The 15,039-nt window shown below is 55.9% G+C and overlaps 1 protein-coding gene across 1 annotated transcript; it reads left to right on the top strand.

The window, feature by feature from the left end:
* TRARG1 (trafficking regulator of GLUT4 (SLC2A4) 1) lies at positions 1 to 14,828 on the top strand. The gene is made up of 3 exons (XM_033181939.1): positions 1 to 692; positions 10,359 to 10,491; positions 12,126 to 14,828. Exons 1-3 carry the CDS (start codon positions 306 to 308, stop codon positions 12,143 to 12,145), a joined length of 540 nt encoding a protein of 179 aa, XP_033037830.1. The 5' UTR covers positions 1 to 305; the 3' UTR covers positions 12,146 to 14,828.
* The last annotated feature ends 211 nt before the right edge of the window (positions 14,829 to 15,039 follow it).

The raw sequence follows: 15,039 nt of genomic DNA, 5'->3' as shown, positions 1-15,039 counted from the left end.
TCCCTGCCCATCTGTGCTCTCAGCAGCACCAGCAAAGTTGGCCTCAAACTTGAACGAAGCCGCAGGCTCCAGCATCTTTCTGGGAGCGCCGCAGGGGCAGCAGGCAGGCCACAGCCTCTGAACTCAGCTGGCCTTGAGGAGCCCAGCCCAACCCTTCCAGCACCCAGCCGGCCCTCCGTCCCCTGAGGGACGCCTCTGCCCCCGACCTAGAAGCCCTCAGTCAGGGCTGGGGAATGGTGCACTGAGGTCCCTCCAGAGTCCCTTGTCCCAGCCTGGAGCTGCAGCCGTGCAAGGCCCAGGCCCACATGGCCAGTCCGGTGCAGCCCGAGTTTCCTTCAGCACAGGAGCCAGGCTCCACCGCACCCCTGGACCTGCCGGAGATGGAGAAACTCCTCACCAAGGCAGAGGACAAGGAAGACAAGACCCTCAATCTGTCCAAGACCCTCTCGGGGCCTCTGGATCTGGAACAGAATGGCCATGGCCTGCCCTTCAAGGCCGTCTCCGAGGGGCACCTGGAGGCCCCACTGCCTCGGTCCCCCTCCCGGGCCAGCTCAAGGAGGGCGTCCTCCATCGCCACCACCTCCTATGCCCAAGACCAAGAAGCCCCCAGAGATTACCTCATCCTGGCCATCGTCTCCTGCTTCTGCCCCGTCTGGCCCCTCAACATCATCCCCCTCATCATTTCCATCATGGTAAGTGCTGCTCTTTGTTCCAGGGGCAGGGGCTGGGCCCAGGGCTGTGTGTCCCCCAGGCAGGCACCAAACACACTGCCCAGGGTGTGGAGAAGAGAGACCTGGGAGTGGGGGGCTTGAGGAAGACTCCTTTCCTCGCTGGCCTCCTCCTTCCCCTTCGAGAGGGGCCCTGGGGCTGCGAGAGCTCCCGTTCTGTTCTCTCATCTCTGCTTCTGGGCATCAGAGCTTGACTTTGTGCCTATGGCTGCTGGGGAGGGGCACTCAGGGAGCTGCCTGGTGGTACATCCCGCAGGCCAGAAAGATAGCCAGCTGGAGGTCTTGCTGTTTTAGGAGGGACGGGCGGTCCTAAAGAGTCATCACCGAGTGGGGCTGTCTCAGCAGAGGTTGTACCAGACAGGGGTCCCAGGGCCCCGTGTGTCCTCCCAGGCCACCTGGACATGCTCCCAGCCTCTGCCAGCTCCGGTTTCCCAGAGTCACAGCAGCTTCCCTGCGGTGCGCTGAGGGCTCCGGGGCCAGGATCCCCCAAGGGGCGCACGAAGCGGGGAGAGCTGGAAGGCTGCTCCTCCCCAGGCGTGGAGCTCCCTCCGGAGCCCTCTGCAACTCCTCAGCTGGGCTGATTTCAGCCTCCGTCTTCACGGCAGGGGAGGTCTGGGTCACAAGTGAAAACTGAGAGTCAGAGGGCATGGCCCGCCGTGCCCAGGAAGGGGCATGTGGCCGGGTCTTCATGTCTATGGGGTTTTGAATGAATCATCTTAGACTGTATCCAACCCAAGCCATTTGGGTAGAGCTACTTATAAAGGACTTCATAGAAAATGTCAGCAGATATTGGCAAGTGACTTTTGAAGTCCAGGAAGAAGAGAGAGTTATGAAAGGGCAGGGAGAGGGAGAAGCAGGGCCCAGCAATGATTTCAGAGTGAGGTCAGGGGCAGGGGGCAGAAAACTGCTGGCCCAGGCTGGTCAGAGCCAGAGGACTGGCGGAGGGGTGCGGGCAGCTCTCCCAAGAGGGACTCCCTGCAGAGTCACCATCACCAAACCCCCAGGAGTTGTCCTCTGAGAAAGCTCCTATTTCTTCAAACAACTCTGTCTACCTCAGTGAGGCCCAGCCTCCCACCAGGGAAACCTTCCGCATCCCACCAAAGCTAGTACTACCTTTCAGGACATCAGGGAGCCCTGGCAGCCTTCCTGAGTCTGAGGGACTTGGCATGGGCTCTGGAAGCAGGGCTGGGCAGGGGCCTTCCGGGCAGCTCTCTGTGATGCCTGCTGCACCTGGGGACCACTTCCAGGTACAGCCAGGACCCAGGGGTGCAGCCAGTGTCTCTGGGCAGGGCCCACCTCTTGGTTACAGGGAAAGGCCTCAGGAGGGGAGACCAGATTTGGGGAGGGAAGCCACCCAAAGGCTCAGGAGGAAACAGCTGCTGGAATCCGTCTCCGGGTGGGGTGGCAGGTGCAGGCTGGGCAGGACCTGCCTCTGTCAAAGGGAGCCTAAGTCCAAGGCGAGGAGACCACGGAAACATGCCCCAGTGCATTTCTACTTTTTCTTTTTTTTTCAAGACAGAGTCTTGCTCTGTCACCCAGGATGGAGTGCAATGGTGCGATCTTGGCTCACTGCAACCTCTGCCGCCCAGGTTCGAGCAATTATCTTGCCTCAGCCTCCTGAGTAGCTGGGATTACAGGCATCCGCCACCACACCTGGCTAATTTTTGTATTTTTAGTAGAGATGGGGTTTTACCACATTGGCCAGGCTGGTCTTGAACTCCTGACCTCATGATCTGCCCACCTTGGCCTGCCAAAGTGCTGGGATTACAGGTGTGAGCCACTGCGCCTGGCCTGTTTCTACATTCTTTAAAGGTTTTGTTTTGTTTTGTTTGAGACAGAGTCTCACTCTGTCGCCCTGGCTGGAATGCAATGGTGCGATCTCGGCTCACTGCAAGCTCCGCCTCCCAGGTTCATACAATTCTCCTGCCTCAGCCTCCCAAGTAGCTGGGACTACAGGCGCCTGCCACTGCGCCCAGCTAATTTTTGTGTTTTTAGTAGAGATGGGGTTTTGCCATGTTGGCCAGGCTGGTCTCAAACTCCTGACGTCAGGGAATCCTCCCATCTCGGCTTTCCAAGGTGCTGGGATTACAGGCGTGAGTCCACCACACTCGGCCCGTTTTACGGTTTTTGTGTCAGGTCTGATGAATACTGGGCTGGACACAGGGAATACAGTGCTGACCAGACACCGTTGCCAATTCCCCAGAGCCTCCAGTCCTGCGGGGAGGAACTCTTAAACAGATTCTTACGACATATTGCAAGAAGCACCCATGCTAGACATAAACTTAAGGTAATTAGCTGGGAAAGTCATTCAAACGGCTCTTCTCCCCAGCATGCCCGTCTGCAAAATGGGCATAACCATAATGCCTGCACGAGAGAGGGGGTGAAGTGAAACGGGCCACACCCATGGCTTCAGAACAACACCGGGAGGGTGTGGGGCTCTGACAGGGTCATGGTATGGTTTTTTGGGGTTTTTTGTTATGTTTTGTTTTTGAGACAAGTCTCGCACTGTTGCCCAGGCTGGAGTGCAGTGCCGCAATCTCGGCTCACTGCAAGCTCTGCCTCCCAGGTTCACGCCATTCTCCTGCCTCAGCCTCCCAAGTAACTGGAACTACAAGTGCCCGCTACCATGTAGAAATGGGGACACGGCGCTGCCAGCCACTTCCTCCTTCTTTCCCATCCTGCACTTCCCAGTTACGGCCCTCCCGCCCTCTCCCGCTCCTCCTCCGGCTCCCTTCCAGCCTTCTTTTCCCCAGCACCCGCTTTATTTATGAGTCAGTGTTCCCCACAGTCCTGTCTGTCTTTCCATCTGCCCTGGGATGGCCTCAGTTGCATCCCTGTGTGACTGACTCCTGCGCAACGGGGCCGGTGTATCCAAGTACAGCTACATCCCGCGGCACTCCCCACCTCTGCCCAAATCCAAGCCTGAACACTGCACGGCCCCCTTCCTGGTTCCCAGCTGGAGGAAGGGCACCTCCACTCATCCTGCACCCAAGCCGGGAACCCTGGAATCCTTCAAGTCCCGTTCCTCCCCCACACTCCATCTCACCTTTCACCAAAACCCATGGATTCTACCTTCAGAACTTCTCAAGTCTGAACTCTTTTTCAATCCTCTACTTCGTTCCCATCTTTGAAACTGTCTGCTCCCAATCTCTGGCCCATACTCTACACGGTAGTCAGAAAGATCATTCCTAAAATGAAAATCTGATCCTGTCCCCACTTCATATCCTTCATTGGCTCCCTGTTCCTGCAGGACAAAATCCTGACTCCCTTATGGGACCGTCAGGCCCTTCGTTTGTTCCTTTGTTTTTGAGGCTGAGTCTCGCTCTGTCGCCCAGGCTGGAGTGCAGTGGCACAATCTCGGCTCACTGCAGCCTCTGCCTCCCAGGTTCACGCCATTCTCCTGCCTCAGCCTCCCAAGTAACTGGAACTACAAGTGCCCGCTACCATGCCCAGCTAATTTTTTGTATTTTTAGTAGAGACGGGGTTTCACTGTGTTAGCCAGGATGGTCTCGATCTCCTGACTTCGTGATCCACCTGCCTCGGCCTCCCAGAGTGCTGGGATTACAGGCGTGAGCCACCATGCCCCACCTTTTGTTTTGTTTTCTTTTGAAACAGAGTCTTGCTCTGTTGCTGAGGCTGGAGCACATGGCGTGATCTCGGCTCACTGCAGCCTTTGCCTCCCAGGCTCCAGCGATCCTCCTGCCTCAGCCTCCTGAGTAGCTGGAGCTACAGACACATGCCACCACACCCGGCTAATTTTTGTATTTTTTGTACAGATGGGGTTTCGCCATGTTTCCCAGGCTGGTCTTGAACTCCTGACCTCAAGCACTCTGCCCACCTCGGCCTCCCACAGTGCTGAGATTACAGGCATGCACCACCGCTCCTGGCCCAGGGCCCTTGTTGATCTGGCATTTTCCCCCTCCCCAATTGCTTCTTGTACCATGTCCACATCATGGTCTGTGCTGTGCCCCCATCTCTTCTTCTGTGAAATGGAGTAATCACAATCCCTGCCTCGTCGGAGTGTTAGAAAGGTGATACGGCTTGGCTGTGTCCCCACCCAAACCTCATCCTGAATTGTAGTTCCCATAATCCCCTCGTGTCCTAGGAGGGACGCAGTGGAGGTCACTGAATCCTGGGGCAGTTACCCCCGTGTGCTGCTCTCGTGATAGTGAGTTCTCACGAGATCTGGTGGATTTTCTTTTTTTTTTCTGAGACAGAGTTCTGCTCTTGTTGCCCAGGCTGGAGTGCAGTGGCACGGTCTTGGCTCACTGCAACCTCCGCCTCCTAGGTTCAAGCGATTTTCCTGCCTCAGCCTCCCAAGTTGCAGGTGCCACCACACCCGGCTTATTTTTTGTATTTTTAGTAGAGATGGGGTTTCACCATGTTAGTCAGTCTGGTCTCGAACTCCTGACCTCAGGTGATCCGCCCACCTCAGCCATGCAATGGTGCAATCTCAGCTCACTGCAACTTCTGCCTCCCGGGTTCAAGTAATTCTCCTGCCTCAATCTCCTGAGTAGCTGGGATTACAGGCACCTGCTACCACGCCCGGCTAATTTTTGTATTTTGAGTGGAGACAGCGTTTTGCCATGTGGGCCAGGCTGGTCTTGAACTCCCGATTTCAGGTGATCCACCCACCTTGGCCTTCCAAAGTGCTGGGCTTACAGGCGTGAGCCACTGCACCAGCCAATGTGATGGTTTTATAAGGGGCTTTCCCCTTTTGTTCAACACTTTTCCTTCCTGCCACCATGTGAAGGAGGACGTGTTTACCACCCCTTCCGCCATGATTGTAAGTTTCCTGAGCCTCTCCAGCCATGCTGAACTGTGAGTCAGTTAAACCTCTTTCCTTTATGAATTACCCAGTCTAGGGTATATCTTTATTAGTGACATGAGAACAGACTAATACAGGATGAATTGCTCTAATGGGTGGCAGCATTTAGCATCGTTCCCAACATAATATACATTCCAAGAGTGCCAGGGTTTATTATTCTTCTGGCAGAGCTGGAGGAATCTTGGTGGGCTTCACAGAGGAGGTGGCCTTGGAGCCACCCCTTAAAGGATGGAGGGATTTGGACATGTGGCGTTTTGGAGAAGCAGGAGAAATAGCCAGAATAAAGCCTTGTGGAGGTCGTTGCTCGAACCTCAAGCAACTCAGATCGGCTGGGCCCAGTGATTGTGGAAGAAAATAGTGGAGGATAAAACAGAAAATGTAGGCTAGGCATAGTGGCTCATGCCTGTAATCCCAGCACTTTGGAAGGCTGGGATCACCAAGGTCAGGAGTTCAAGACCAGCCTGACCAACATGGTGAAACCCTGTTGCTACTAAAAATGCATAATTAGCTGGGCATAGTGGATGCTATAATCCCAGCTACTTGGGAGGCTAAGGCAGGAGAAATGCTTGAACCCAGAAGGTGGAGGTCGCGGTGAACCGAGATCTCGCCATTGCACTGCAGCCTGGGCAACAAGAGCAAAACTCCATCTCAAACAAACACACACCCACACAGAAAATGTAAAGCCGGCCTACATTTGGACTTTGTTCTGTGGAAGACCCTGAGCAGCTGGGATTGCCTCAGCCACCATCATCTCACTGAACCTTCGCAACAGCTCCCGACTCATCTCCCTGTGATCCCCATGCTGCAGCCAGAAGGGTGTTTTGGAAATCTGTATCCAGTCCTGTCACTCCAGACTCACATCCTACATTGGCCCCTGCTGCTCATGATATAAGGACCATTCTCCTTCTGGTGCTGCTCGAGCCCTGCCTGGCCTGGCCCTGCCCGTCTCTGCAGCCTCGCCCTCCTCCCTCCATCAGCCCCAGTGACGCTGACCTCCGTCCGGTGCCTCCAACCTCCTCAGTCAGCGACTGTTTTTTGAACATGTACACATTTGCCATGCAGCACCTTTGCACATGGCTGCTCTCTCTGCCTGGGATACTCCTTCTTCCTTTGGAAACAATCGAATTCTTGCTCATCCTTCTCCACATCTCAGCTGAAATGTCCTTCCTCCAGGAAGTCTTCCCCGGTTCTCCCCTTTCACGAGCTCTCCTGGTACCACGTGCCTCTCCTTTGTCATGCTACCCATAGTTGCATTTTTACCTTTCTTTGTGTGATCACAAACATGGCCAGTGGGCTGAGAGTGCTGTGACAACAGGAACCGGATACTTCTCCATGCCGCTGCGTCCCGGGGCCTCGCAGAGTGCCTGATACAAATACAGACAGTGTTAATCAGGGCATGAGCCTGGTATAAATACAGTGTGAATCGGGGTCATGAGCCTGGTATAAATACAGTGTGAATTGGAGGTATGTGCCTGGTATAAATACAGACAGTGTGAATCGGGGGCGTGGGGAAAGGGTGAGGAAGAACAGAGACTGGTGCCGGGCACGGTGGCGCAAGCCTGTAATCCCAGCACTTTGGGAGGCCGAGACGGGTGGATCACAAGGTCAGGAGATCGAGACCATCCTGGCTAACACGGTGAAACCCCATCTCTACTAAAAAAAAAATACAAAAAACTAGCTGGGTGAGGTGGTGGGTGCCTGTAGTCCCAGCTACTCGGGAGGCTGAGCCAGGAGAATGGCGTGAACCCTGGAGGCGGAGCTTGCAGTGAGCCGAGATCCGGCCACTGCACTCCAGCCTGGGTGACAGAGCGAGACTCCGTCTCAAAAAAAAAAAAAAAAAAGAACAGAGACTGGTGCTGGGGGGATCTTTGAGAGGAAAAAGGCTGGGCGCAGTGGCTTGCACCTGTAATCCCAGCACTTTAGGAGGCCGAGGACGGATCACCTGAGGTCAGGAGTTCGAGACCAGCCTGGCCAAAATGGTGAAACCCCACCTCTACTAAAAATACAAAAATTAGCCAGGCATGGTGGCAGGCGCCTGTAGTCTCAGCTACTCGGGAGGCTGAGGCAGGAGAATGGCGTGACCCTCGGAGGTGGGGCTTGTGGTGAGCCAAGATCACGCCACTGCACTCCAACCTAGGCGACAGAGCAAGACACTGTCTCAAAAAAAAAAAAAAAAAAGGAAAGAAGCATAACAAGCTGCTCAACAGGCTGGGCACGGTGGCTCACGCCTGTAATCCCAGCACTTTGGGAGGCCGAGGTGGGCAGATCACGAGGTCAGGAGATCGACACCATCCTGGCTAACACAGTGAAACCCCGTCTCTACTAAAAATAACAAAAAATTAGCCAGGCCTGTTGGCAGGCGCCTGTAGTCCCAGCTACTCAGGAGGCTGAGGCAGGAGGATGGCGTGAACCTGGGAGGTGGAACTTGCAGTGAGCCAAGATTGCGCCACTGCACTCCAGCCTGGGCGACAGAGTGAGACTCCGTCTCAAAAAAAATAAAAAATAAAAAATAAAGCTGCTCAACTGTCACAAACAGGTTTATTTCAGAGAGTAAACCTGAGAGGGGCTTCTGGCCAATTTTGGTCAGGACTGTTCTCTCTTACAGACTAAGGATATTTAAGGGTTTTGGAAGCAGGGGGCTTATCACAGGTTTGGAATGTTTCTACGTGAGGAAAAGTTGACTGCGGGCTGGAACATCTCTATCTCAGGGTTGGCATGTTTCTGATTGGAGAGGGGTTCATCTCGGGGTTGGCATGTATCTGGTTATGCTAACATTAGGCTGATGTTTTGGGGCTAGATTTAGGCGGTTTTTTAATCAAGGGAAACTTAGAGTTTGTTCAAGATAGTGATGCTCCTGCTTTATCACAGGGCAGAGGAGCCATCACAGAGAGGGAGGAGCTCAGGCCTGGACAAGGAGGAGGAGAGACACAAGGCACAGGTTGAATTTGATGTCGCGGGTTGAGTGTGATGGTATCACACTGTCCCGGACGGAGCTTGGAATGAAGTGCGGGGCTGGGTGGAGGTTGGTTAGAATTCTGAGCAGTGAAATGAAAGGACCCCAGGAAGCCACCTGCAGAGAGAGGAGAGAGGGAGGAAGGGGCAGGGCTCTGAGGCTCAGTTTCTTCCTCAGGGAGGTGCGGCTGCATTGCCAAACCCCCAGGATGACTGAAGCTAAATGAGGTAATCTAGGTACAGACTTTAGCAAGCTGCCTGGCACGAAGTAAACTCATCATCGTCTTCGTCATCATCTTCATCATACTTAACCGCATTTCCATGTTGAACTCAGGAGCCTCAAATAATCCGAAAATAAAATAACCAAGGGACTTCCTTGAGGCCCTGAAATCAGCCATAATCAGAAAACAAAATAACCAAGAGACTTCCCTGAGACCCTGAAACCAGCCACACCATCAGAGAACTTCTGCGTGTGCCTCTGTTCTAGGGAGGTGGGGACACAGGACCCTTAGAGACGCTTGGCCCCACCTCCTACCAAGTCACCCCAGGACCCTCCTAGGACCTCTGTCCTCACCCTCATCCGTTTTCACTAGGTTCAGGAAGAACAGAGCTCACTGAGAAGGAGTGACACATATAACAGGGCCCCCGGGAAGCCACATGTGGCCCCACCCAGTCCTGGTCTCCCCAGGCAACCACAAGGCGTTTCATGCTTTTGTGTGACCAGGGAAGTGGGCTCGACTGAACAAGGATGTGGTTCTTGGGTGGGAAACGGAGGCTGTAAAGACAGTTTTTTTTTTTTTTTTTTTTTGAGACGGAGTCTGGCTCTGTCGCCCAGGCTGGAGTGCAGTGGCCGAATCTCAGCTCACTGCAAGCTCCGCCTCCCGGGTTTACGCCATTCCCCTGCCTCAGCCTCCAGAGTAGCTGGGACTACAGGCGCCCGCCATCTCGCCCGGCTAGTTTTTTGTATTTTTTAGTAGAGATGGGGTTTCACCGTGTTAGCCAGGATGGTCTCGATCTCCTGACCTCGTGATCCGCCCGTCTCGGCCTCCCAAAGTGCTGGGATTACAGACTTGAGCCACCGCGCCCGGCCGACAGTTTTTTTTTTTTTTTGAGACGGAGTTTCACTCTGTCACCCAGGCTGGAGGGCAGTGGCGCAATCTCGGCTCACTGCAAGCTCCGCCTCCCAGGTTCATGCCATTCCCCTGCCCCGGCCTCCTGAGTAGCTGGGACTACAGGCGTCCACCACCACGCCCGGCTAATTGTTGTACTTTTAGTAGATACGGGGTTTCACTCGTGATCCACCCGCCTTGGCCTCTCCAAGTGCTGGGATTACAGGTGTGAGCCACTGCGCCCAGCCGACAATGTCTCTTTTTATGGCGGTAGGGGTGGAGAGGAGGCCGGTGTGTCAGGCTGTAGGAAGAGCCAGGGGCTGTCTTTGATCCCAGTGCCTCTGCAGAAGTGAGCCTTGCGCTGGAGTCTGGGGGTCCTGGCCTGTCTGTTCTTATCAGTTGGCCTGGACCTGGTCCACTTTCTCAGGCCCTCAGTCTCTAGCCTACCACCTGCCACTGCCGCCGCCGCCCCCTCCACCACCACCCTGAGAAGTGCCAGGCTTTTCTGGGTTCTGCTCCCAGCTGTCCCCAGCCAGGAAGGGACAGGTGTGGTTAGGGGTCAGCACGAGAGGCCCCGGCCACTTCTCCATGGGGAGCCCTCTTCCTCTCCCCTAGAGTGGACTGTCATGGGGACAGGATGTTTCCGGAGGCCCAGGCTCAGGACCACCCCAGGGCTGCCTGCTGAGGCCCACGAAGCTGACAGCCTTCCCGGTTCCCGGGGTCTCCACGCTCTCTCCGCAGTCGCGAAGTAGCATGCAACAGGGCAACGTGGACGGCGCCCGCAGGCTGGGCCGCCTGGCTCGGCTGCTCAGCATCACCCTCATCTTCATGGGCCTTGTCATCATCATGGTGGCCGTGATCGTCAACTTCACAGGTGAGACCCAGCTCCTTGGAGAGGAGGGAGCCAGCTTGCCTGGCGGGAGGACTGCGCAAGGGTGTACCCAGCCTCAGGGGCAGACGTGGTGGGTTGGGGGAAGAAGGAGGGCCGGTGGGGGCCCCGGCCTTATCCTCCCACTCCAGAAAAGGGACCCAGTTCCCAGCAGGGACCGGCTGAGTGGGGATGGGCTGGCAGACTTGTCTGATGCCTGGAGACTGAATTGATGGCAAGGGTGTGGAAAGTCCACAGCCTCAGAGTCAGCGGCCAGGAGCTCCAGCCTCAGCTCTGATGGGCCTGGGACTGGGCCGGTTCCTGACTAAGCCTCAGTGTTTGCTGGTATCAAGTGGCAGGAAAGAGCCTTCAGCACAGAGACTTTCTTAAGCATCACCCAAGATAATGGATGTGACTGTGCTTTGTAAACACTAAAATCCCTGCATAGCCAGCCAGGAAACCCCAGAAGCAAACAGTATATATGGTGGAATTCAAAAAGTAGGTGACCCTTCTGTGGGCACCCATAAATGGCCCAGTGAAGTCATCCAAGCAAGGGAAATTTTATTTTGTATTTTTTTTTTTTTTTTTTGAGAGAGTCTCGCGCTGTCGCCCAGGCTGGAGTGCAGTGGCCGGATCTCAGCTCACTGCAAGCTCTGCCTCCCGGGTTCATGCCATTCTCCTGCCTCAGCCTCCTGAGTAGCTGGGACTACAGGCACCCGCCACTTCGCCCGGCTAGTTTTTTTTATTTTTTAGTAGAGACGGGGTTTCACCGTGTTAGCCAGGATGGTCTCGATCTCCTGCCCTCGTGATCCACCCGTCTTGGCCTCCCAAAGTGCTGGGATTACAGGCTTGAGCCACTGTGCCTGGCCCTAATTTTATTTTTGAAACGGAGTTTCACTCTTGTTGCCCAGGCTGGAGTGCAATGATGCGATCACGGCTCACTGCAACCTCTGCTTCCTGGGTTCAAGTGATTCTCCCGCCTCAGCCTCCTGAGTACCTGGGATTACAGCTATGCACCACCATGCCCAGCTAATTTTGTATTTTTAGTAGAGACGGAGTTGCTCCATGTTGGTCAGGCTGGTCTGGAACTCCCAACCTCAGGTGATCCGCCCACCTTGGCCTCCCAAAGTGCTGGGATTACAGGCACCCACCACCACGCCCGACTAATTCCTGTATTTTCAGTAGAGATGGGGTTTCATCATGTTGGCCAGGCTAGTCTCCAACTCCTGACCTCAGGTGATCCGCCGGCCTCAGCCTCCTAAAGTGCTGGGATTACAGGCGTGAATCACCGCGCCCGAACAGAGTGGCACACATTTTAATCAGTCCAGTAACTAAGCAGGGAAAGAACTGTCAATAGTTACCTAGTGAAAGTCTCAGGACTGATTCAGATTGGCTCAGTTAGGGTTGCATGCCCACCTCTAACCCAGTGCCCACCTGAGCCGGTCACTGAGGCCGCAGTCCTCTTATTGGCAGGAGTTCAGTTTTTCCAAGAGCCCCAAACCAAAGAGGTCCCCAATCCTTAGCCTTATCCCTATTACCATTTCCCACTGGGAACCAGAAATCCAAATCCTCCCATCAGGGACCTGAAGAGCCAGGGTTCTGAGCCCTGTTCTGCCTTTTATCTGTTCTTTTCTTTACAGTTCAGAAGAAAAAAACTTAACCGGGGAGCTGGGCTAGCAGAGGCCGGCCCTGGCCATCGGGAGAGCTCTGACCCACACCCCCCACACACCGCGGGAGGCCGGGGTGGTGACTGTCAAGCATCCCCTGTCCCCAAGTTCTAAAAGCACAAACTCAGAGGGAAACTTCCCAGTCACCCATCGTCAGCCCCCATCCGACGGGAAAGCCTGGAGAGAAGGAAAACACGGCGAACCCGACGGGTAACGTGGTTTACTCTCCCGGGCGTGTCCTGGGATTTCAACCCCGGCACTCTGGCTTGTTTCTCGTTCCCACCATTTCCTGGGTTCTACCAAGCAGCGAAACTGCCAGGATAAGGAAAAAACCCAGCCCCACAAACGAGACACACGCCGGCAGGGAGAGATGCAGCAGAGCTCCTTTGTGTCTGTGGACCAGTAGCAAAGACGTGGGGCTCATCTGTTGTATTTTTCTCAAGCGGGGAGAGAACGGACTGTTTGCATGCTTCGTGCCACCTGCCTGCTGCGATCCCAGCCAGGGCCCTGAGCGCAGAGGTGGAGCTGTGCTCAACACAGGCCCGGAACATCCCCCGCCACCTGCCGCAGGACCTGTGGGGGGTGCAGCTCCTGGGAAGGAGGCACCTGCCTCAGTTGACATCCTCCGCTGCAAGGTGATGGTGCTGAGAGGGAGGCATGTCTGTGAAGACAGGTACCGAGACGGTGTGACCTGCATGCCTCTTCCCAAACCTGTCAGCTTTGGAAGCATCTCTACAGGACTCTGGTCCCAGGATGTCTCTCAGGACAAGCCAGTCTGCCTCTTCCTCCTACTTCTGCTGTAGCCCGGGGCACCGACCAGACCTGGCCAAGGTCAGCCAGTGGGGAAGGCCGAGGTCTGAGCTCTTGTCCTGCCGTGGCCTCTGAAATGGCCTGGGATGCAAGCTCGGGGCCCCGAGTGGTGTGGCTCAGGTGGTGGTTTCAGGCCTCCAGCCTAGCCCTAGGCTCTGTGCTTGGCCCTGGGCCCCCGGCCATCCACAAACAGCAGGGGCCTTCCCTGGAGGAAGTTTTGGGACCACCCTGGGGGGACTTCCCAAGGGGTCCCAGGCTGTCAGGGGCGTTTGTGCCACCTGCAAGGGCGTGAGCCACAGTTTTTATGGGGTCTGTTTGACGGTCCTGAGACCAAGGGAAGGGCTCAGCTGAAGGACTCCGTCTGCAGAGAGTGGGGGGACCAGGTTTGTGGATATACTTGCATGCACAGAGCCTGGGGCCTGGATGCCACGGCCTGTCTTAGGACCTAATGGGACCCCCAAAAGGAGCCAAGCGGGGCCCTCGGCCTCTTCCCTTGTTCCAGGCCCATGATTTTCCCTAGACTTCTCCCTGGCCCAGGCTCCAGCCACAGGTACCTCTCCTGCCCCCGCCTACCCTCCTGACTGCAGCTCGCAGGCCTTGGAGAGGGATGCTCCAGGCTTTCCTGTCCTAGGAGGCCCCACCTCACAACCAGAGTCAATGCCTTCATGGGCAGGGTTCCCAGCCACAGTCAGGCTGGCCCAAGGCTGTTGAAGTCAGCATCCTCTGTGCCCCATCAGGACCCTCCTGCCTCCTCTCCAGGGCCCCTGTTCATCTCCCCATCCTCCTCAGAGGCCTGGGGAAGGGAAGAGCAGGTCAGTACAGAGGTTCTGTCTGCAGGGAGGGGCCCTGGGCCTATGCACAGCTGGAGCTCTGAGCCTTCCAGAGCCCGTGTGACTGCTGGAGGGCAGGGGTGCAGGGTTCGGGGTGCCAGGTTGGTCCTTTGGAGCTGGTGTTCCTATGTCAGTCCCCCACCTGCAGAATAAACTCCAGCCTCTCCTGGTCATATAGAAGGGACTGGTTGGGTTTGCTTAATGGGATCTTTGAGGCCAAAACCGATGCCCCTGTTTGTTGGGGAAGGGTGTGAGCACCGAGTATTTGTGTCACTCGTGAGGTCACGTGACCCGGGGGAGACGTGAGGTGGATGGAACTGGCCCCGCACAGGCTCTGGAAGGAGATGATGAGTGGGTGTTTTCCCAGCAGGCCCCCGGGGTCCTCAGCCTCAGCAACCCAGGGAGAGGAGAGAAACGAACCGATGGTTGAGGGATTGTCACAAGAGGAACGTGATACCCGAAGGGACTCTAGGTGCCCTCAGAGCGCACACATGCCCAGACCTTTTCACACCCGCACAAATAGGCTCCGCCATGCACTCCTCCACACACACACACACACACACACACGCTTGTTCACACTTGGAACCCAGGACAGCCATAGGCCCTGCTTAGGGGAAGCCACTGCAGATGCCCCAGGAATGGGCACAGCCAGGGCGCTCTTCCAGGCAGGTGAGGATGACTTGAGAGTTTCCTCGGGCGCCGGGGACAGAGCTCAGAGGCCCCCGAGGTGTGTGGAGGCGGCGGAGGCCCACAGAGCACAGAGCAGGAGGGCTCGGGCCCTGGAGGAGAAAGCCATTCTGGACACCAGGGGACCTGGACGGAGGGTCCCGCAGCCCCTGCCCCACACCACCTGGAGGCCAGAGGGGTCAGTGGCCCTGCTGACCTGCATGAACACAGTGGCCCGGCTTAAGGCACTAACCCAGCCTCTCCGTGTGTCCCACAGGGAGTAGCAAGACCCACCCCTCACACTGCCTACACCAGTGACACTGCTGTGTGTCTCAGCATGGAAAGAAATAAACCTGAATGTGCACACTCGCCTCCGGCCTATGTGTTTGTGCTGCGGGGGTCAAGGGGGTTCCAAACAATAAGGGGGTGAGCAGTCCACTCTGCCTGTGGCCCCAGGGTCAGGCTGAGGCTGGGCACCGGGAACCTGGCACACTCTGTGGCCAACTCAAGGCATTCCTCTGGGCAAGTCACTTGTCCCCTCCAGGACTCAGTTTGTCCAACTGTAAAATAAGTGGTAATGT

Source organism: Trachypithecus francoisi, unplaced genomic scaffold (assembly GCF_009764315.1).
Source record: "Trachypithecus francoisi isolate TF-2019V2 unplaced genomic scaffold, Tfra_2.0 Lachesis_group20, whole genome shotgun sequence".
NCBI lineage: Eukaryota > Metazoa > Chordata > Mammalia > Primates > Cercopithecidae > Trachypithecus > Trachypithecus francoisi.
The sequence above is the reverse complement of the archived record's forward strand: the minus strand, read 5'-3'. Positions and strand labels throughout refer to the sequence as shown.